Source organism: Mobula hypostoma, chromosome 13, assembly GCF_963921235.1.
Source record: "Mobula hypostoma chromosome 13, sMobHyp1.1, whole genome shotgun sequence".
NCBI lineage: Eukaryota > Metazoa > Chordata > Chondrichthyes > Myliobatiformes > Myliobatidae > Mobula > Mobula hypostoma.
This window is the reverse complement of record NC_086109.1, coordinates 2,620,237-2,644,055: the sequence shown is the minus strand read 5'-3', so window position 1 is coordinate 2,644,055 and position 23,819 is coordinate 2,620,237. Positions and strand designations below refer to the sequence as shown.

General features: G+C 47.5%; 1 protein-coding gene across 2 annotated transcripts; it reads right to left on the bottom strand.

Moving 5' to 3' along the window:
* Nucleotides 1-1,395: 1,395 nt before the first annotated feature.
* On the bottom strand, nt 1,396-22,243 carry LOC134355873 (SLAM family member 5-like). Of its 2 annotated transcripts, none has more exons than XM_063066380.1 (5): nt 22,084-22,243; nt 11,813-12,136; nt 3,631-3,924; nt 2,393-2,491; nt 1,396-1,804 (listed from the first exon to the last, which is right to left on the bottom strand). In XM_063066380.1, exons 1-5 carry the CDS (start codon nt 22,136-22,138, stop codon nt 1,755-1,757), a joined length of 822 nt encoding a protein of 273 aa, XP_062922450.1. In that variant the 5' UTR covers nt 22,139-22,243; the 3' UTR covers nt 1,396-1,754. The 2 variants fall into 2 exon arrangements, with proteins under 2 accessions (XP_062922450.1, XP_062922451.1); XM_063066381.1 differs by having other exon boundaries at nt 2,393-2,488.
* Nucleotides 22,244-23,819: the final 1,576 nt, after the last annotated feature.

Sequence of the window (23,819 nt, the reverse complement as noted above, 5' to 3'; positions counted from 1 at the left end):
CCCCCAGACACTTTGCTCTGCGACTAAAGGAGGTGTAACACGTCCCTACACCTCCTCCCTCCCTCATCACCTTCCAGATGAGGCAGACATTCACATACCCCTCCTCTAACCTTGTCGGCTGCAGCCGGCACTCTAATTCTGACCTCCTCTACCCTGATGAGACCAATCACCGACTACGTACCAACACTCAGTCCACTGATGCCATCTGAAGCACCTGGTTCTGAGTCATTTTTGTCCTTATCTCCATTCCCTCTCCAACCTGATTGACTTTAGCTTCCTCCTCTGCTAGGATGACACCAAATACAACTGGAGAAACACACCCTTGTATTCTGCCTGGGTAGTCTAAAACCCAGTGGCATTTACATGATTGAATTCTCCAATCTCAGATAAACTGTTCCCCCTCTGTTCCTTTTCTTTCTCCTAATCTGCCCCGTTCCTCCTACACCCAGCATCCCCTCCCTATCAGTCCATTTCCTTCCCGTTCCTTCTCTTCCTCCACTTCCTCCATCTGCCAATCACCTACACACTCCCATCACTGGGTCCCCACCCACTCTCTTCCCATCTGCTCTCTCCATCTCCCCTATTTGATTCCATGTTTCATTTCCAATCAGATTCTATCATCTGTAGACCTTCATCTCTTCCAAGCCTTTGTCACTATTTGCACCCTCCTCTGCTTCATCTGTCTATCAACCTCTCCCCATTTAGATCCACCTGTCACCTCCCAGCCTTCCTCACTATTTCACTTCTCTCCTCCTTCTACCTATCATCCAATAATCTGGATCCACAAGTCACCTTTTCCTCCCCCTCTCTCTTTATATTGAACATTCTCCCTCTATCCGTCCGGTGAAGGGTCGTGACTCGAAACGTTGACAGTCTGTATACCTCCACGGATGCTGCCTGACCCGTCGAGTTCCTCCAGCAGATTGTCTGTTGCTTCAGATTCCAGCATCTGCAGTTTCCTGTCTCCCCACAGAACGATCCAGGTTGCTCGGCAGCTGCTGGGATGTTGTGCCATGCTTTGGCCCAGCTCCCCCCGGTCCTAATCCTGCATTGTTCACCCCTACTAGTTTCATTTTACAGTCCCTTTATCTCACCACCCTCAAATCCCACTCACTTATTTTCCCTTCCTCTCTTTCCTCCAATCTCCAAATCCACCCGTCTTCCCAACTGCCCCACTCTGTCTCCCACCTGCACCAGCTCCCCTGTCGTCCTCTCCCTGTGTCTCACCTGCTCTGCTCCAGGTCCGTGTATCTCACCACCTCAGATCCCCCTGTGCTTCCCCGACAAACCCACTCCTTTCTCTGCCTCCTGCCTTCCCTCACTCTGCCCACCCTCCCTGTGACCCCTCCCAGTATATACTTCCCTCCCTCCCCCTCCCCCCCAGATTTCATACTCTCCTTCTCTTGCCCCTTCGATCACTCCGAGTATCCTCACACCTCTCCCCATCCACACTCCGTACCTTTCCCTCCTCTCCACTCTCCTGCCTCCTCTCCGTCCCTCTGACCTTTGACATCCCTTCCTCCACTGTCCACCCCCAACTATCCCTCTGCCTTCCTCCCTCCGTATTCCGTACCTCATCCCCTCTGCCTTCCATTCAACCGACCCACCCATCTGTGTGTGGTGGTGGGGGGTCAGAACAGGAGACAGGAGAGGCAGGTAGGGAAAGGGAAGGAAGGGGAGGAGAGGAATGAGGAGGGAGGAGTGGAGAGGAAGAGCATGATGGGGATGGGGAGAAGGGACGAGGTGACGGGGAGTCATTCGGCCTTGTGGAGTCTGCCTTCTGCTCTGGTGCCTGGACGGGAGCCTGTGGGGGCAGAGGAGAGAGGTCAGTTCACCCTGTGAGGGGTCTGAGGTTTCAATTACTTTCTCATCACACTAGGACCCCTTCACTGCTGAGGGCAATGTCATGTGGTCTCTCTTGTCTGATCTGGAAGAAAACTCTCTCCCTCTCCCAGTCTCAATGAAAAGTCTCAAGTCTCCATATCCCCCCTTGTGGTTTGTATCTCGTATTGTCCTGGACTTTACATCTCCCCCTTCCCTATTTTTATATCTTCCTCTTTAGAACAGCACATCCGCATGTTCCCAGTCTCCATATTCCACCATCCCTCTGTCCTTATCCCAAACCCCTGGTCCCTGTTATACTCGGTCAGATTAAACGAGGAGTGAAGGATGAAGAGTGCAGAGTCTGGGACAAGAGCGATTGAGGGAACTGAGGTGGGAGAGATTGAGAGATCTGGGACAGTGGAGGTGGATGAGATTCAGAGTCACAAGGGGGTGGGATTGACAGACTGAAACGGGGATTTTAAACACCGGTCTGAATCCACCCCTCACTGTTGACATTGCCCTTCAGAACAACAGATTTTCACTGGAAACACACAAAAACAGTTCTCACTGATGATGTGTACGGCGACTGTGACTGAGAGGAGAATCAGGAGCAGGACGGCAATGATTGTGGCCCTCAGCCGACATCCACAGAGACAGCTTCTCTCTGCTGGCGAAAGAGAGAGGATCACGGATTATAGAGACGGTACCAGGCCTTCTCCAGCCCCACCCTCCCAACACTGACTAACATCACATACCCATGGACTTCACTGTCCCGTCACACATATCCAGGGCAGGGATTAAATACAAAGTAAAACTCTCAAATCCAATCATACCTTGCCGAGCTACAAGTCAGATACTGGATTATGCTAGTGTCTCATTACACACTATCCTGGTCAGGGAAACACCACCTTCTCCTACTCAATGTCAGCAAGACTGTGGAGCTGATTGTTGCCTTCAGCAGGAGGAAAGCAAAGGTTCAATTGCCAGTCCACATCGGAGGATCAGAGGAGGCAACGAACATCAACTTCAAAGTCCTTTGTGTTATAATTTCAGAGGCTGGTCCTGGGTGTAGCACGTAGGTGCGTTTACGATGAAAGCACGGCAGCACCTTGACTTTCACAGGAGTTCGTGAAGATTCAGCATGACGTCAAAAACTCTGACGAGCTTTTATGACGTGTAATGGAGACTAGTTTGCCTGGCTACATCATAGCATGCTATGGAAATACTAATGCCGTTGATGGGAAAATCTTAGTGCATATGATTCAGTCCATCCTGGGTAAAGTCTTCCCCACCATTGAGCACATCTACACTGGGCACTGTTGCTGGAAAGCAGCACCATTATCAGGGATCGCCACATCCACTGTCACGCAAACCTCTTGCTGCTGCCATCAGGAAGAAGGTACAGAGCCTGAGGACTTACACCACCAGGTTCAGGAACAGTTACCACCCCTCAACCACCAAGGCTGTTGAAACAAAGGGGATAACTTCACGAAAGTTCACTAGCCTCATCACTGAACTGTTCCCACAACCTATGGACTCACTGGCAAGGACTCATCTCATGTTCTCGATATTTATTGCTTATTTATTGTTATTATTATTGCTTCTTTCATTCTGTATTTGCAGTTTGTTCTCTTTCACACACCAGTCGAACACCCAGTTGGTGCTGTCTCTCACTGATTCTATGATGGATTTATTTAGAAAGCTGCAAGACAATGAATCTCAGTGTTGTATATTGTGACATATTTGTATTTCCATAATAAATTTACTTTCAACATTATAGTTCCAATTCCTGCCTCAGACACTCACCAGACTTGTCCAGTTTACAGAAATCCCCCAGCTGGATCTGAGCTGTGTCCACACTGACGGAGTTCCTGGCCTCACATCTGTACACAACAGCTTCTCTCTCTGCGCTGTGATGAACCTTCAGTGTCTCTCCGTGTCCCCAGAGGTGATGGGTTCTGTCGTTCACCACAGCTTCTCTTCCCCTCCACCATCTGAAGCTGGTGTGGTCACCAGAGGTCACAGAACAGGTCAGGGTGAGCTCACAGGTCCCAGTGATGTTCTGAACTGTGATGTGTGTTCCTGACACCGGCTCTGGGTCTGGATGAAGAGATAAAAGATGAGTAAAGGAGATCTTTATGAACACTCGATCCGCCCCCCCACTGTCTCTGACAGTCCCAAATATGGTTTAAGCCAATCTCAAATCATTTCCACGCACCTGTTTAACCCTTCCCTCAGTTCAGTTCAGTCAGTTGCTGCTGGAGGAAGTTCCCACGTGTTCTGTGCCCTCTTTCCCAACCACGCCCCGCACATTTCCATAAGAAATCCCCAGTATCCTATTTATGGTTCTGTAGCCCAGCAACTCTCTCCAGTTCACAACTGTTGTCACTAATGTAACTGGTCCCAATGTCCCTTCGACACCTGAGTGTGTCCCACCCAGACCAGCCGGAATCTGGTCCAAGAGCAGCAGCCCTGGGGCTGTGATCGACACAGACCCAGACTGGGACTGTCTGGTGAAACAGGCACTGTTCAGATCCTGGGTACACACCCCCTCCACCACAGAGCCACTCATTAACACACAGATCGGGCTGGAACCAGGAAGTTAATTCCATTCTGGTGATGTGACACATTCTGAGCGGGGAAACAAAGTGTCAGAATGGGGAGTCAGTCACAGAGACAGTGCTGGGATCTGGGGCAAAAGATTCACCCTCGCTGTAAGCAGAGACAGATTAATATGGCAATGGACATCACATCAATCAAAAGATTCTCAGACTGAACAAAGAAACAAAGGACCAGGCATTAAAATCAGACTGCAAATATAATCACAGGTGATAACAGTGAACTAAAATAGGTGAATAAGGTGGGCAGGAAGGAGTTGGCCTTCTCATCTCTGCCTCCCTCTGGTGGCCAGTCCGAGGTTGACAGTTGGTTTCTGCAGAGCCATCGACTGCCCACTACCTGGAACCTTGAATGGGCAACTTGGGAAGGACACAAGCAAACGGACCAGGCGATCCCCTGAACAACCCACCAACACTCGCACTTTGTGTGTCTGAAGTTCCGGAGTGTGAGGCTGAAGCGGAGCCAAAACGGGAGGAGTCCACAGACTGATAGACTCATCCCAGCCACAGAAAGGGAGAACAGCGTGGGTGCCCGGAAACTGGCTTAGGAATCCGTTGCCCGGTACTGCTCTTTGCAATACTCTCCACCCCAGGACCCCAGTGTAAAGGGGCAGGACCCACACACAGAGAGAACTCCACTGGGCACTATCCTCACTACTGAATCACAATTAGTTTCATTATTTTACTTTCTTTTCAAATCTCCCGGGGTATTGGGAAAGGGGCCCCCGGGGTACTGGGAAAGGGGCTGGTTTGGGTTCAGAGGAACCGACCTGGCTGCAGACTGTGTTGCTACCTTCTACTCAGGAAGCATCAAAGTTGGTGCAGTATAATCGTGCGAGATTGTCTCGGACATTTCACTTGTGATTCATCAGTTCAGGGTCAGGGACATAACCCCCTCAGCCATCAGGGAGAACACAGCTTCCCAGATACCATAGAGGCTGGAGGGCCAACACCTCCAGCCACTGCTTTCACAAAGACCCCAATTGTCATAATTGGCTATCCAGGGCTTTTCTGTCCGTTTTTTCAAACCAACATCCTGAAAGGTGACATGGCCACAGGATTAACCGGAACTGTAGAACCGTGGTTGGATCTGACACTGTCAGTCATTTGGCTCACTATGTCTACCATTCCCCACTCTAGCCTCTTCTGTCTTTTCCTCAGCCGCCTGTCACCTCCCCCTGCTGTCCCTCCTCCTTCCCTTTCTCCCATGGTCTGTTTCCTCTCCTGTCAGATTCATTCCTCTCCAGTTCTTTACCTTCCCCGCACACCTGGTTTCACCTGTCTCCTCTAGCTAGCCCTCCATCCCTGACCACCACCCCCATCATTTTATCTGTGGTATTCTCCCTTCAATTCCAATTCTGAAGAAGGGTCTTCCTCTCCATAGATGCTGCCTGAGCTGCAGAGTTCCTTCAGCATTTTGTGTGCGTTGCTCTGGATTTCCAGCATCTGCAGAATCTCATGGATGAGTATCAATATGATGTTGTTTTTATCACCGACACTGCCAATTACTGCAGAATCACAGACAACATGGCAATATACTGTAGAACCAATCACAGAGAGATGGGAAAATGAGAGTGAAGACAGGAACACAAGGGACATGTCGGTGATCTCTCTACACTGACCCTGCAGCTTGGGAGAGGCTCCTTCACCCAGGTCAGTTGGAGCCTCTTGAATGTTCAAGAAGTTGACAGAATGTCTGCACCAGTAAAACTGAGCAAGTGACCGGGGTAAGGAGGGAGCTCTCCGGTTGGACCGATTATGTCACTTTCAGTCACAGATCCCTTCAGTCTGTCATCCTCTCACCCAGTATCTTCCACTGTCCACTCAGAAAAGTGTCTCCTTGCAAATAAATCTTCCTTTCTTTCAGTTTTGTCCTTCAGGGAGGCAAGAGGAACCAAAATGGTGAAGTAGTGGAAAGCGTCTCCAGTTTCAAGGTTTTGTGGATGAACATCACCGAGGAGCTCCCTTGGTCCATCAACACAACCTCGACAGTAGAGAAGGCACAACAGTGACTACACTACCCAAGGTGCTTAAGGAGAGCTAATCTGCCCCAAAGATTCAATTCATTTCAAGCTTAATTGTCATTCGACCTGACATGAATCCAGCCAAACGAAACAACGTTACTCCAGGGTCAAGGTGGAAAACACAGTACAACAGTCACACAGTAAAACAGTCAACCCCACGGCTTGAGACCCTGAGTGCATTGAATGCCACCAGATCTGCAGTCAACAACAACAGAGCTTGTCTTCTGCCAAGTGAAGGTCAGGGAAGACAGCACCGACTCTGTCCTGGACGCTGCACCACACCGCCCCCTATGGACCACACCGGCTTTGACGCCTCTCTCCTGCCGGCTGCAAATAGGTGACACCATGGCTTGAGGCCCGGATCTCGCTTCAAGCAAGGTCATGTGGTTCTGCCAACATTCACTCCTGCTCCCCTCCGACACATCAGCGAATTGAACTTGTGACATACCATATTAACAACATTCAGAAGGGTTTTGTGATAACAAGACGGCTACTCGCTATTAGACTGTAGGCCTCCATCAGCTCCGGCAGCAGCATTTCTCAACCAGCGAGCAACTTCATTTTCTCCGCCAGTGAGCAACTCGCTGATGGTTCAGACCTGCAGTACTTTTAAGTTCTTAATGGAAAGTGGGATCTTATGATCATTAGAAATTTATTTAAATAAAAGAATGGCACATTGTTAACCCTGTAGACGCTGCTGCAGCAAGACAGCTCACAAAGAACAGGTGACAACGACTGGATCTGGAGACAATCTACAACTCTCAGTACCTGTGTTGCACTCATAACATCATTAAAGACCCATCCCACCCCAGACACTGTTCAATCTCCTGCCATCTCGCCGGAGATACAGAAACTTCCCAGCCAAGACAGTAAAAGTGAAAAGCAGCTTCTTCCCAAGGGTTATTGTGCGGTGAATAATACTACACCCCGGCTTGCCAATGTGTCAGTACCTCCAGTTGAACTCTGTCTTTTTGTGTGTTTCACCCCAGCTGTCAGTCTGTGCTTTTGTATTGCTATGTGCTCCTGTCCCCGCTCCTGCTCTACTCCGGCCCCTGTATTACTGAGTACTCCGTCTCTCACCTGTTTCTCATTATTACCTGTTTTGATGCCCCGTGTCTCATTGTGCTCCACCTATCAGGCCTCTCTGTTTATTCTCGGTGTATTTCAGTCCTGTGATTTCACCAGATTGTGCCAGTGAATTTTCCTGAGTCTTTCCAGCATTTGTATCTGTACCCTGTCCGTCTGAGTATCAACTCTGCCAGTCTCCCGATGTTGGTTTTTGGATTTCTCTGGATGTTTTGATCTCTGCCTGAACTTCGACACCAACTTTGTTTGGACCTTGGGATTTGTTACTCAATTAATATCACTGTGTGCACAGTACTGGGTCTGCGATTGGATCCCTGCTCCAGTGTGATAAATACACAGGGTCTCACTCAGCACAGATCAGCATGAAGGCTGAGGAATAAACACCTTGCTGAGCTCAGACCTCAGTCTGGGGAATTAACAAGCAGCACTTTGAGAAACCTATGGAATAACTGGAGTCCATGTACATGACAGACCAGGCCTTTGACCGGGGGATACAGTGGGATCTGTTGAACTGTGACCCACAGATACAGAACACTGATAAGGATGAAATCCTGAGGCTTCATTAGACATTGGTCAGACCGTACTTGGAGTATTGTGAGTGGTTCTGGATCCCTTATCGAAGAAATGATATGCTGGTACTGGAGATAGGCGAGAGGAGGTTCTCAGGATTTGTTTAAGGAGTGAAAGGATTAACATATGAGGAGAATTGAATGGCCCTGGGGCTGTACTCACTGGAATTTAGCAGTATGAGTCAGGGGGAATCTCATTGAAAGCTTTCGAATATTAAAAAGCCTTGTTAGAGTGGATGTGGAGAAGATGTTTTCTGTAGTGAGAGAGTCTGGGACCAGGGGCCACAGCCTTCGAATAGAGGCACATTCATTTAGAACAGAGGTGAGAGGGAATTCCTGTAGCCAGAGTGTTGAGAATGTGTGGAATTCATTGTAACAGAATGCTATGGAGGCCACCATTTGGTATATTTGAAGTGAAGGTTCATGGGTTCGATATTAGTCAGGGCATGAAAGGTTACAGAGAAGGCAGGAAAATGGGGCTAAGAGAAGTAATATGATTGAATGGTGGGGCAGAATCAATGGGCTGAATGGCCTAATTCTGATCCTTTATCTTATGGTCTATACCGCTGAGCCCAACCACTCCAGCCCCCTCCTATCCCATCAACCTATCCCCCTCATTACCTGCACCTTGTGTGCTCAGCCCCTCCAGTCTCAGAGCCACGTGGACTTTGCTGGTGAATCCTGCACAGCCTCTGGTCCAGTCTCCGGGGATGTGGTGAATGTGTCCCCCAGACTCACATTGACTCAGCCACAATACACTGGGACCATGAGCCCAGATCTGGCCACGGACAGTTAGAATCAGAATCAGGTTTATTATCACCAGCATGGGATGTGAAATTTGTTAACTTAGTGGCAGTGAGAAAAGGACATGCCCTGGGTGCTGGAGGTCTTTAATAATAGACACTGCCTTTCTGAGTCACTGCTCCCTAAAGATGTCCTGGGTACTTTGTAGGCTAGTGCCCAGGATGGAGCTGACTAGATTTACAACCTTCTGCAGCTTCTTTCAGTCCTGTGCAGTAGCCCCTCCATACCAGACAGTGATGCAGCCTGTCAGAATGCTCTCCACAATACAACTATAGAAGTTTTTGAGTGTATTATTGACGTGCCAAAACTCTTCAAACTCCTGATAAAGTATAGCTGCTGTCTTGCCTTCTTTATGACTGCATCAATATGTTGGGACCAGGTTAGATCCTCAGAGATGTTGACACCCAGGAACTTGAAACTGCTCGCTCTCTCCACTTCTGATCCCTCTGTGAGGATCGGTATGTGTTCCTTCATCTTACCCTTCCTGAAGTCTACAATCAGCTCTTTCATCTTACTGACATTGAGTGCCAGATTGTTGCTGTGGCACCATTCCACTAGTTGGCATATCTCATATCTCACTCCTGTACACCCCCTTGTCACCACCTGAGATTCTAACAACAATGCTTGTATCATCAGCAAATTTATAGATGGTATTTGAGCTATGCCTAGCCACACAGTCATGTGTATGTATATATAGAGAGAGAGATTAGAGCAGTGGGCTAAGCACACACACCTGAAGTGCGCCAGTGTTGATTGTCAGCAAGGAGGAGATGTTATCACCGATCCACACAGACTGTGGCCTTCTAGTTTCGAAGTTTAGGATCCAGTTGCAGAGAGAGGTTCAGAGGCCCAGGTTCTGCAACTTCTCAATCCGGATTGCGGAAATGTTGGTCTAAAGTCGTGTGGAGAGCCAATGAGGTTGCGTCTGCTATTGACCTGTTGTGGTGATAGGCAAATTGCAGTGGGTCCAGGTCCTTGCTGAGGCAGGAGTTCAGTCTAGTCATAACCAATCTCTCAAAGCATTTCATCACTATTAATGTAAGTGCTACCTGGCGATAGTCACTAAGGCAGCCCACATTATTCTTCTTTGACACTGGTATAATTATTCCCTTTTTGTAGCAAGAGGGAACTTCTGCCCGTAGCAGTGAGAGGTTCAAAATATCCTTGAATACTCCCGCTATTTGGTTGGCACAGGTTTTCAGAGCCTTAGCAGGTACTACATCGGGACCTTCTGCTCTGCGAGGGTTCACTCACTTTGGAGACAGTCTAACATCGGTTTCTGAAACAGAGATCACAGGGTCATCAGGTGCGGCAGGGATCTTCACAGCTAGTTGTGTTCTCCCTTTCAAAGCGTGCATAGAAGGCGTTGAGTTCATCTGGTAGTGAAGCTTCGCTGCCATTCACACTACTGGGTTTCGCTTTGTAGGAAGTAATGTCTTGCAGTCCCTGCCAGAGTTGCTGTGCATCTGATACCACCTGCAACCTCGTTTGAAATTGTCTCTTCACCCTTGAAGTAGCCTCCACAAATCATACCTGGTTTTCTGCTACAGGTCTGGGTTGCCAGACTTGAATGCCACAGATCTAGTCTTCAGCAGATGATGTACCTCCTGGTTCATCCACAGCTTTTGGTTTGGGAATGTACAGTAAGTCTTTGTAGGCACACACCCATCCGCACAGGTTTGAATGAAGTCGGTAACAAATGCAGCATATTCATCCAGATTCAAAGATAAATCCCTGAATACAGTCCAGTCCACCGATTCAAGGCAGTCCTGTAGACACTCCTGTGCTTCCCTTGTCCAAACCTTCTTGGTCCTCACTACTGGTGCTGCAGTCTTCAGTCTCTGCCTGTACTCAGGGAGTAGAAGTACAGCCAGGTTATCAGATTCCCGAAGTGAGGGCGTGGATTAGCACGGTAGGCATTCTTGATGGTGGTGTAACAATGGTCCAGTGTGTTGTTTCCTCTGGTGTTGCAAGTGACCTGTTGATGGGAATTGCTTAGTGATTTTATTTCAGACTGGCCTGGTTAAAATCTCCCAAAACGATGGTGAAGGCGTTAGGGTGCGCTGTTTCGTGCATGTTGATCCCATTGCTCAGATCATCTAAAGCCTGCTCGACATTGGCCTGAGGTGGAATGTAAACTGTTACCAGAATGACCCCAGAGAACTCCCGTGGTGGGTAAAAATGATGACACTTTACTGCTAGATATTCCAGGTCTGGAGAGCAGAATTGGGACAGCACTGATATATTTGTGCACCAAGAAGAACTGATCATGAGGCAAACTCCTCCACCTCTGCTTTTGATAGACTCTATAGACCAATTCTGGCGGTGAAGAGTAAACCCGTCCATCTGAATCACTGCATCCGGTAGGGAAGGGGTTAACCAGGATTCCGTGAAACAAAGGACACACGCGGTCCTAATGTCCCTCTGATCCAGCACCCTGGCTCTGAGATCATTGAATTTATTCACCAGAGACTGCACGTTCGCCAGCAAGACCGTCAGTCTGGGGAGTTTAAAACCCCGTTTCCTTAAACTCACTTGTAATCCTGATCTTCACTCTCGCTTCCTCCGAGGTTTTCTCCGTGGGCACTTCCGACCACAGACTGTGTTTTTTCCGTCGGTTTTAAGCAGGAATAGTTCGTTTAAACGCATTAAGACAGCTTTGTTGACTGTACTGAACTTGGAAGCAGTTGTGCTTTTCAGCTATAACAGGCTGAAACGGGAATATTTAATCATATCTATTGAGAGTTCTGCTGCTACTCGAGTCTCCCCTAGTATGGTGGAGTGGGGTTCAGTAAACAGGGGGACACACAGGATCTGCCCTCACCCATTAATTAGGAATGTTTCAGGAACTGGTGAAACCCGAGCCCCTCCGCGGTGTCTCACTCACCGTACACCTCCAGTCGCATTGTTGTTTTATTTTCAGCTCCTGAAACTGCTGCTGCAAACATCACCTCATAATCACCAGAGTCCTCTCTCCGTAGATCATGGATTTCCAGACTGAAGTCCCCAGGATGAAAGGTTATCCGTCGCTTGTACTCCTCAGGACCGAAATAGCTAACGTTACCCTTCCAGTACTTCACTATCATGATTCTGGGTGATACCCGATTCCACCAAACCTCAGCATCGTCCGGTCCGACTGGGATCCCAGGAGGTAAGGAGACCGAGTGTCCCCGAGTTCCGTTCACGGTGGTCGGGGGAGCCCCAGTCCCAGCTGAGGAGACAAGAGGAGACAGTCAGCAGATCAGCTCAGTGACTGGTGGAGGAATCAGAGCTGTGAGAATCACTGATATAGCAACAGGCCGTACGGCCCATCGTCTGTCTCCCAGCCCTGTGAGACAGCTGGCCCACAGATCCTACGCCACACAGTGAGCCCATGGGGGTGGGGAACAGAGTGAAGACTCTCTGTACCCCGCCCTGAGGAAGAAAGTTACAGCCTGCAGCCAGGTTGGGGGAGGCAGCTAGGACATGAACATGTCAAATGGGACCCAATCCAGAAAATAGGGTGGGCAGAGATTGTTTGGGAATGGGTGAAAAACTGTGAGTGAACTCGGGATAAATAAAACAACAGTGCGACTGGAGGTGTACGGTGAGTGAGACACCACAGAGGGGCCCGGCTTTCACCCATTCCTGAAACACCCCTAGTTACTGGGTGAGGGCAGATCCTGTGTGTTCCCCTGTTTACTGAACCCCACTGACTTCCGGGGTCCAGAGCAGGACTCACGGTCCCAGTGTAGTGAGGCTGAGTCAATGCCAGACTGAGAGTGCGAGTGGGAGGAGGGACAGAGGGGGCTTTGAGTGTATGTATCCTGATCATAAAGGTTACGGGACAGGTGAATAAGGGGGTAAACATTCAGATGGCTTCTTTAGCTGAGACACAGGGAGGGTGAGATCGGGACAGGACGCTGGAACGGTGGCCAACCGCAGCTTGAACACAGTTCGACACTGAGACGAGTATGTTCACCACATCCCGGGACAGACTGGGTCACTCTTGGAGGGTGAAGGGGGAATTTACCAAACTGTTGCAGGGCTTGGAACATTATTATTGAGAGGAAAGATCAGAGTGTCTGGGTTGCTTTTGCTTGGAACAGGGGATATCGAGCAGGAGACTATGGAGGGTGCAAAATAACGAGAGGCCTGAACAGAGTAAATGGGAAGGAGGGATTTCCCTGAGCAGAGGGCTGGAGATTCACAGACACCATGAATGATGAGTTGCAATGTTAAAGAGAGACAAAGTCATGATGAATACAGGACTGAAGGTGTTATATTTGAATGCACGCTGTATATGGAGTAAGGTAGATGAACTTGCAGCACAGTTAGAGATTGGCATTTATGATGTTGTGGACATCACTGAATCAGGGCTGAAAGAAGATTATAGCTGGGAGCTGAACATCCCAGCCACTGTGTTGAAAGGGCAGGTAGTCGGGCAGAGGGGGTGGGGTAGCTCTATTGGTAAGAAATGAAATCAAGTCATTTGGAAGAGGTGGTATAGGATCAGAAAGTGTAGAATCATTTTGGGTCGATCAAAGAAACTGCAAGGGTAAAAAGATCCTAATGGAAGTTATACACAGACCTCCAAACAGCAACAAAGATGTGAGCTACAGATTACCATGGAAAATGCACGTCAGAAGGGCAATGTTACAACAATCATGGGGAATTTCAATGTGGACTTTTATCAGGAAAATCAGATTGGTGCTGGAACCCAAGAGGGGGAATTTGTGGAATACCTACAATATGGCTTTTTAGGGCAGCTTGTGGTTGAGTCCACTAGGGGTATTCTGGATTGGGCATTGTGCACAGAACCAGAATTGATAGCGAGCTTAAGGTAAAGATCTCCTTCAGGAGCAGTGATCATAATATAATAGAATTCACCCTGCAGTTTCAGAGAGAGAAGCTAAAGTCAGATGTATCAGTATTATAGTGGAGTAACGGGAATTTCAGAGGCGTGAGGGAGGAGCTGGCCCAAACTGATTGGAAGGGTCTCTAGCAGGGATGACAACAGAGCAACAGTGGCTGGAGTTTCTGAGAGGAAATTGGAAGTTCTGGATATATACATCCCAACGAAGAAATCTTCCAAAGGCAGGATGAAGCAACTGTGGGTGAAAGGGAATTCAAAGCCAACATAAAAGCTGAAGAGAGGGCACACAATAGAGCAAAAATTACTGGGAAGTGAGAGGATTGGCAAGTTTTTAAAAACCACCAGAAGGCAATTTAAAATATCAAAAGGAAGGTAAAGATGGAATATGAAGATAAACTAGCCAATAATACTTCAGAGGATACTGAATGTTTCTGCAGATATATAAGGAGTAAAAGAGAGGCAAGAATCGATATTGTGCTGCTGGAAAATGATGCTGGAGTAATAGCAATGGGGGACAAGTAAATGGTGGATGAACTGAAGTAGTATTTTGCTTCACACACAAAATGCTGGTGGAACGCAGCAGGCCAGGCAGCATCTAAATGAAGAGGTACAGTCGATGTTTCGGGCCGAGGCCCTTCGTCAGGACTAATTGAAGGAAGAGCTAGTAAGAGATTTGGAAGTGGGAGTGGGAGGGGGAGATCTGAAATGATAGGAGAAGACAGGAGGGGGAGGGATGGAGCCAAGAGCTGGACAGGTGATTGGCAAAAGGGATACGAGGCAGGAGAAGGAAGAGAATCATGGGACGGGAGGCCTGGGGAGAAAGAAAGGGGGAGGGGAGCCCAGAGGATGGAGAGCATGCAAGGAGTTATAGTGAGAGGGACAGAGGGAGAAAAAAGAGAGACAGAAAAAGGGGGGGGGGAGAGGAATAAATAAATAAATAAGGGATAGGGTACGAAGGGGAGGAGGGGCATTAACGGTAGTTAGAGAAGTCAATGTTCATGCCATCAGGTTGGAGGCTACCCAGACGGAATACAAGGTGTTGTTCCTCCAACCCGAGTGTGGCTTCATCTTGACAGTAGAAGAGGCCATGGATAGACATGTCAGAATGGGAATGGGATGTGGAATTAAAATGTGTGGCCACTGGGAGATCTTGCTTTCTCTGGTGGACAGAGCATAGGTGTTCAGCGAAACGGTCTCGCAGCCTGTGTCGGGACTCGCCATTATATAGAAGGCAGCACTGGGAGTACCAGACGCAGTATATCACCCCAGCCAACTCACAGGTGAAGTGTCGCCTCACCTGGGAGGACTGTCTGGGGCCCTGAATGGTGGTGAGGGAGGAAGTGTAAGGGCAGGTGTAGCACTTGTTCCACTTACAAGGATAAATGCCAAGAGGGATATTGGTGGGAAGGGAGGTGGGGGGACAAATGGACAAGAGAGTCGTTTAGGGAGCAATCTCTGCGGAAAGCAGAAAGTGGGGGGAGGGAAAGATGTGCTTAATGGTGGGATCCCGTTGGAGGTGGCGGAAGTTACGAAGAATTATATGTTGGACCCGGAGGGTGGTGGGCTGGAAGGTGAGGACAAGGGGAACCCTATTCCTAGTGGGGTGGCAGGAGGATGGGGTGAGAGCAGATGTGCGTGAAATAACCAGCAAGCTTGAATTTCCAGCATCTGCAGATTTCCTCGTGTTAGTATTTTGCTTCATTGTTTACTGTGAAAGACAACAGCAGTATGCCGAAGGTTTGATAGCGATAGGGGAAGGAAGGGTGAGAAGTTGCCATTACAATGAAGAAGGTGCTTGCGAAACTGAAAGATCTGACGGTACACAACTCACCTGGACCAGTTGGATTACACACAAAGATTCTGAATAAGGTGGCTGAAGAGATTGTGGAGACATCAGTAATCATCTTTGAAAAATCAATGGAAAATGGCATGGGTCCAAAGGTGTGGAAAATTTCAGATGTCACTCCACTCTTCAAGAAGGGAGAGAAGCAGAAGGAAGGGAATTATAGGCCAATTAGTCTTATCTCAGTGCTTGGGAAGATGTTGGAATCGTTTGTTAAGGATGTGGTTTCAGGTACTTGGAGGCACATGATGAAATAAGCCAAAGTCAGCTTTGTTTCCTGAAGGGATAATCTCGCCTGACAATTCTGTAGAAATTCTTTAAAGAAATGATAGGCAGGACAGACAAAGGAGAATTAGTGGAGGTTGTGTAGTTGGATTCTCAGAAAGCCTTTGACAAGTTGACACATATGAGGCTTTTAACAAGAGCCCATGGGATTACAGGAAAGATACTAGCATGGATTGAGCATTAGCTGATTGGCAGGAGGATAAAGGGAGCCTTTTCTGGTAAGCATTTGATGTCTCTTTTCCTGAATTTACTGGAATTCAGAAGGACAAGGGGGATATCATTGAAACCTATTGAATGCTGAAAGGTGTCAACAGAGAGTATTTGGAGATGATATTTCCAATAGCAGGGGAATCTAAGACCAAAGGGCACAGCCTCAGAATAGAGGGATGAACATTTAGAAAGGAGGAACTTCTTTAGCCAGAGAATGGTGAATCCACAGAATTCATTGCCAGAGGCGGCTGTGGAGGCCAAGTCATTGGGTATGTATAAGACAGAGGTTGATAGGTTCTTGATTAGTCAGGTCATGAAAGGTTACATGGATTATGCAAGAGATTGAGGTTGAGGGGGAAATGGATCAGCAGTGATGAAGCTCGGAGCAGACTCGACAATCCATCTAATCCCATTTCTTGCCTGCTGTACCTCAGAAAATAAAGTCCTTGTGCAAAGTTTCTTAAATGTTTAGAGAGTTTCTGTCTGCACCAACCCCTCAGGCAGTGTGTTCCAGCAATCAACCCTCCTCCTGGTGACAAGTTTTTTCCTTTAGTTCCCTTTTACGTGCCACAGTCCTGAGGAGAACAGGATTGCATGGAAGGACAGACAGTTTAGCAGAAGTGTGTGTGGGCAGTCGGCACATTACTGCACTCCACAGACCCAAGGAGACACTGGATTGCACAGAGTGAGACAGACGTTAAAAGAAGCAAGCAGGGATGGTGGACGCGTTTTGTCCACCACAGTTCCCAAGGAGCCATTGGATTGTGCATAATTAGATTTCTTTGTAAGGTCCAATAAAATTTGTTAGGTTTAAGTGGAGCATCAATTATATGAGTGGGCCAGTGTTGGAGAAGGGAGCTGAGGCTTTGATTCATTAAGGTTTCAGTGATGAGAAGTGCAGGCACATTTAGAACAGTGGGGATGCCAGTCGGGACAGTGGATTGCTTTTCTTGCAGGGTGGGGGAAGGCAGGCAGACTTCCAGTTTCCTTGGCAACCAGAGCTGCAGAAAGTGCATCCAACTTCAGCTTCGAACAGACCGTGTTGAGGAGTTGGAGCTGGAACTGAACGAACTTTGGGTCATTCAGGATGCTGATGGGTAGAGAGACAGGACATACAGGGAGGTAGTTACACCCGAGGTGTATGATACATCGGACTGGATGACCGTCAGGACGGGGACAAAAGGACAGGAAGCCCGTGCAGAGTTCCCCTGAGGCTAGTCCCCTCAGCAACAAGTGTTTCACTCTGGATACTTTGGAGAAGGGGTTTACCTGGCAGAGGAAAGCCACAGTGGTCAGGTCTCTGGCCCTGAGTAGGGCTTATGGCTCAGAAGGAAGGGTGTAGAAGAGGCAAGCTATAGCATTAGGAGATTCATTGTTTAGGGGAACAGAAAGGAGGGTCTGTTGATGAGAATGAGATTCCCCGATGGTTTGTTGTCTCCTGGGTGCCAGGGTCAGGGAAATCTCTGATCATGCCCACAGCATTCTTAAGTGGGAGGGTGAGCAGTCACTCATCACGGTCTGTGTTGGTACCAATGACATTGGGTAGGAAGAGTGACGTGGTTCCGCAAAGGGAGTTCAGGTGTTAAGATAAAGGACCAGATATTGATCTCAGGATTGCTACCTGTGCCATGTGCCAGAAACAGGAAGATCAGACAGTTTAATACATTGGAGGGCCTCAGAATTTGGGATCATTGGGTTCTCTTTCAAGAAAGATGAGACCTGTAAATATTGGATGGTTTGGACCTAAACCAGAAGGGGAATTATTATCCTCGTGGGAGGGATTGCGAGTGCTGCACAAGTTGGGGTTCAGGCTAGTGTTACAGGCGGATGGGGGACAGAGTGCCAGAGCAAATAGTGGAATGGTGGTGGAGAAAGATGCTGTGAAGCCTACATACAAAGTTAAGAATCAAAAGGACGAGCATGGTGGGACCAATGTTCTGAGCTGCATATATTTCAATACAAGGAGTATTGTAGAAAAGTCAAATGAGCTAAGGACATGAATCAACAGGTGGAATAATGACATTGTAGCGTTTAGTGAGACTTGGTTACAGGAGTGGAAGGAGGGCAGGTTAATGTTCTGGGGTTCCTTTGTTTCAGACGTGATGGAGCAGGCGTGATTATAGGGGGAGACATTTCTAGTCAGGGAAAATGTCATGACAGTGCTCAGTCAGGACAGACTGCAGACCTCATCCAGTGACGCTTTATGGGTAGGACTAAAGTATAAGGCAAGTATGACTGCGTTAATGGCATTATATCATAGACCACCCAACAGTCCGCGGGATTTAGGGAAATAAATTTGTAGAGATCACACACCGTTGTAAGAAATACAAAGTTGTGATTGTGAGTGATTTGAACTTTCCACATATCGAATAGAGCTTCCATTTTCTACAAGGGCTGGATGGAAGAGAGTTTCAAATGAGTTCATGAAATTTTCCTCAATCAGTACATAGAATTCTCAGCTAGAGAGTCTGATACTAGGTTTCCTATTAGGGAGTGAGATGGCGGGTGACAGAAGTTTGTGCAGAGGAACAGTTTGCGTCTGGTAATCATATTGTCATTAGATTCATGGTTATTATGGAGAAGGGAGGTCTCAGGTTGAGATTCTAAACTGGAGAAAGGCCAGTTTTGATGATATCAGTAAGAATGTGGCAGCTGTGGATTGGGAGGTTTTGCTCTCGGGCAAAGTGTACTTGGGGAGTAGGAGGCCTTCAAATGTGAAATTTTCAGAGTACAGAGCTTGTGTGTTCCTATCAGAATAAAAGAGAAGTCTAACACATTTAGGGAACCCTGCTTTGAAATATGTCGATGTCCTGTTTAAGGAAAAGAAGTTGAAAAGCAGGTACAGGCAGATAGGAACAAATGAGGTACTTAGGGAGCATAACAATGCAAGGGATCATGAAAGAAGGAAATCGGGAGGGCTAAAAACCAAGACATGAGGTTGTTTCAGCAGTCCAGTCCCAAAAAAAAGGAGAATTCTAAAGGATTCTACAGATAGATTAAATGCAAAAGGATAACAAGGGACAAAATTTGTCCTAAGGGAGACCAGAGTGGTATGTTTGTGTGGAGCTGAAAGAGATGAGAGTGAACTTCACTGGATTTTTTGCATATGCAGTTTATTTGAGGGATGGTCACAGCATCTACAGATGTGAGGCAAAGTGACAGCAAGTTCATAGACCCTCTGCAGTTTACAGTGGAGGACGTCTTTGCTGTCTTGAGAAAATTAGGCTGAATAAATCCCCAGGACATGACAATGTGTTCTTTTTTACAACTCTGGGAGGCAAGTGTGGAAACTGCAGGGGCCCCAGCAGAGGTAATTTAAACATCCTTAATCACAGATGAAGTACCAGAGGATTGGAGTGCAGCTCATGTTGTTCTATTGTTTAAGAAAAACTCTAAGAGCAAGCCAGAAAATTATAGACCAGTGTACCTGTAATCAGTAGTGAGGAAGTTATTGGAAGGCACTGTATTCCAAGACACCAGATATGTAAGTATTTGGATAGACAGGGACTGATTAGGGGTAGTCCACATGGTTTGTGCATGGCAAGTCATGTCTAAACAAACTGGCAGAGTTTTGTGAGGAAGTTATCAGGAAGGTTGATGAAGGCAAAGCCATTAGTGTTGTCCACATAGTCCTTAGCAAAGTATTTGACAAGGTCCCGCATGGGAGGTTGGTCAAAAAGGATGAGTCACTTGGCATTCAAGATGAGGTAGTAAATTGGATTAGAGATTGGCTTCACGGGCGAAGACAAAGGATTGTAGCAGATGGTTCCTCTCTGAGTGGAGCTTTGTTTCTAGTGTTGTGCTATAGGAATCAGTGTTGGGTCCATTGATATTTTTCTTCCATATGAACAATCTGAATGATAATGTGGTAAACTGGATCTCTATAGGTCATGGATTAAGTGTGAAAGCTGAACTGTTTAAGGAGAACATGAGGAAAACTTCTTCACTCATTGTGGTGAGAGAGTGGAATGAGCTGACAGCACAAGTGATGGATGCAGGGCCCATTTCAACATTAAAGATTAACTTAAATAAGGACATGGACAGAAGGGGTTTGGAGGTCTATGGTCTGTATGCAGGTCGATGGGACAAAGCAGACTAAAGGTTTGGAACAGACTAGATGGACCAAAGGGCCTGTTTCTGTGTTGTAGAGTTCATTGACCGTATGACTCTATGGCCCTCTAAAAATCTTTATCCTTAATGTAAATACATGCCCTCTGTTTTCAGACACTACTATTGTGGGGAGAAACATTCCTCCCATCACATATATTCACATTATGTATCATTATTTATATGGCTACAATATCTCCCCATAGTCTCCTTCACTGTGAGGAAATCATACCAGCGTACAGTTCCCCTCATCACTGAAATGTTCTACCCTAAAATCCAAGAATTTCATTAATTATCTCCGCTATTTCCTCTGGTTCTATATACACAAGAAAGAGGATGTGCTGGAGCTTTTGGAAAGCATCAAGTTGGATAAGTCACCGGGACCGGATGGGATGTACCTCAGGCTACTGGGGGAAGCGAGAAGATTGCTGACCTCCTGGCAATGATCTTTGCATCATCAATGATGATGGGAGTTGTTCTGGAGGATTGGAGGGTTGTGGATGTTGTTCCCTTATTCAAGAAAGGGAGTAGGAATAGCCCAGGAAATTATAGGCCAGTGAGTCTTACTTCAGTGGTTGGTAAGTTGATGGAGAAGATCATGAGAGGCAGGATTTATGAACATTTTGGAGAGGGATAATATGATTAGGAAAGTCAGCATGGCTTTGTCAAAGGCAGGTTGTGCCTTATGAGCCTGATTGCATTTTTTGAGGATGTGACTAAACACATTGATGGGGGCAGAGCCGTAGATAATAGTGTATATGGATTTTAACAAGGCACTTGATAAGGTATCCCCATGCAAGGCTTATTGAGAAAGTAAGGAGGCATGGGATCCAATGGGACATTGCTTTGTGGATCCAGAACTGGCTTGCCCACAGAAGGCAAAGAGAGGTTGTAGACGGGTCATGTTCTGCATGGAGGTCAGTGACCAGTGCTGTGCCTCAGGGATCTGTTCTGAGACCCCTACTCTTTGTGATTTTTATAAATGACCTGGATGAGTAAGTGGAGGGATGAGTTAGTAAATTTGCTGATGACACAAAGTTTGGGGGTGTTGTGAATAGTGTAGGGGGCTGTCAGGGTTACAATGGGACACTGATAGGATGCAAAATTGGGCTGAGAAGTGGCAGATGGAGTTCAACCCTGATAAGTGTGAGGTGATTCATTTTGGCAAGTCAAATATAATAGCAGAATATAGTATTAATGGTAAGACTCTTGGCAGTGTGGAGGATCAGTGGAATCTTGGGGTCCGAGTCCATAGGACACTCAAAGCTGCTGCGCAGGTTGACTCTGTGGTTAAGAAGGCATATGGTGCATTGGCCTTCATCAATCGTGGGATTGAGTTTAAGAGCCGAGAGGTAATGTTCCAGCTACATAGGACCCTGGTCAGACCCCACTTGGAGTACTGTGCTCATTTCTGGTCGCCTCACTATAAGGACGTAGAAACCATAGAAAGGGTGCAGAGGAGATTGGGGAACATGCCTTATGAGAATAGGTTGATTGAACTCAACCTTTTTTCCTTGGAGTGATGAAGGATGAGAGGTGACTTGGTAGAGGTGTATCTAAATCTCCTTAGTGAGTACAGATGACAAGTATCCATTGTAGATCTGACCTACAGCCTGTAGCTCTATCTCTGTACAATTGCCACTTTGACTGCTGGAAGCAGTATAGACCCAAGAAATTCTCTACCACATGACCTCATTTGAAAAGCCTTCAACAATATCCTCCCTCATTGCTGGAGCAATGGATTCCTAAATCAATGCTGCAGTATCATCTCCACTTATGAAACCTCCTTCCCTGGTTTGCCTGTTCAAGGGATAGAAAGAGAAGTGAAACACAGCAACTTGCACAGAATACAACTCACAGTTGATGATGGAGAGAGTTAACCAGAAACAGCCAAACAGGGACACTGCATCCATCTTTCTTCAAGAACCGGTGAGAGTGTTGCCAAACCTGGGGCCCAGAACGAGGAAGGGATGAGTTCAGTAGAGGATGGGAAAGAAGGCAAGGGAGACTTCACTTACTCAACGCGTTCTTCCTTCCCTATTTTAGATGTCAGTGTGGGAGGAGTTATGGCTACAGCAAGAAAGCCACAGATCAGCAGTGAGAAGAATTATTATAAATAACTTAGATGAGGAAGTGGAAGGGTGAGTTTGTAAGTTTGCAGATGACATGAAGATTGGTGATGTGACAAGTGGCAGATGGGATTCAATCCGGAAAAGTGTGAAATTATCCATTTGGTAGGTCGGAATTCAAGGCAGACTAGAAGGTTAATGGCCTGATCGTTACCATCCATAAATCATTTAAAGTTGCCATACAAGTTGATATGGTGGGTAAGAAGGTACATGATGTATTGACCTTGACTAATCAAGGGACTGAGTTCAAGAGACATGAGGTAATGTTACAGATTTGCTTTAGTGGTACAATTGAGTTTCCTCAAACTCCAGCAGCTACTCCTCTCCTTCTACCAGCACCAAACGACACAAAGCTGCTCCTCTCAGGGAGAGATCTGTAGTAACTGGTCTCTCAGTCCCTCTCGCTCCGGGGGATATCTCAATACTGACCAGTGTCTCTCAGTCCCACTCTCTCTGGGGGATATCTGTACACTGACCAATGTCTCTCTCCCCCTCTATCTCAGCAGGGGCATCTATGCACTCAACCAGATATCCATGTCTCTATCTCCCCCGGGGGGGGGGGGAAGAGAGCGGGGGGGGGGAGAGAGCGGGGGGGGAAGACCCTCGAGGCTTGGGTTCTCGGAGCTTGCCTGCGGGATCGTCATCTTGAAATGCGGAGGCCGATAACTCAGATTCTGGAGCTTAGAGATAGACTGGGAACTGTACATCAACAGAGAGCCAGGACTTATCCTTTGAAAAGCCAGGACTCATCTTTACCTCAACACTAACACGAGACTGGACAGTACATAGACATGGAGCTGGGACTCAACTTTATCTCCACACCAGCTTGGGACAGGACCACCTGTTGGGTAACAGCAGAACAGCCAGACTTAACCAACAGAGGCGAGGACAAGACAAGACAAATCTCCCCCGCAGGGCAACAGTAGAACAGCCTGACTTACCCCACAGAGGCAAGGACCAGAAGAGACAAATACCAAAGAACAACAGACAGTTCCATCTCTGCTCCGGGGTAGCTCCAAGTCTCAGTTCGGTCAGCAACCTCAGCTGGCTACAGAAACAGCCGGATCCCTACCTAGCTTGGAGTGTCTGGCAGCCACTCAGCTGGCCCAGGAAACAGCCAAATCCATACCACAAAGGCTGCTCTGACAAGTGGCAACAAGGCTCCATGAAGCAGTGGTCCTCCAACCAGGCCTAGAGATCACAAATGGTTTCACTATCCTTCCACCACAGCTTGCTCTAAGGGGAACTGACAAGACAAACCAGCAGCCCACACTCAACCCCAAGGCTACTTATATTCAAAGCCTAAAGATGGGAATCAGGTGCCTATGATTAACTCAACCAAATGAGGGACAGCTGGAAGATCCAGAGTCCTGAGTCCACGGACCGGACCGTGACACTTCCTCTCTGTCCTACTCTCTCGAAATGCACCCACCCTTCCACCTACCCTCACTGCCTCCCACCATCC

What these genes read in the sequence shown, in the direction of transcription:
- LOC134355873 (XM_063066380.1), bottom strand. Translation starts at nt 22,138, where the DNA reads ATGGATGCAGTGTCCCTGTTTGGCTGTTTCTGGTTAACTCTCTCCATC. An exon ending in AACTCTCTCCATCATCAACT is followed by an intron (nt 12,137 to 22,083) that starts GTGAGTTGTATT and finishes TTGTCTCCTCAG; the next exon opens with CTGGGACTGGGGCTCCCCCG. An exon ending in CTGTAAACTGGACAAGTCTG is followed by an intron (nt 2,492 to 3,630) that starts GTGAGTGTCTGA and finishes CTCTTTCGCCAG; the next exon opens with CAGAGAGAAGCTGTCTCTGT.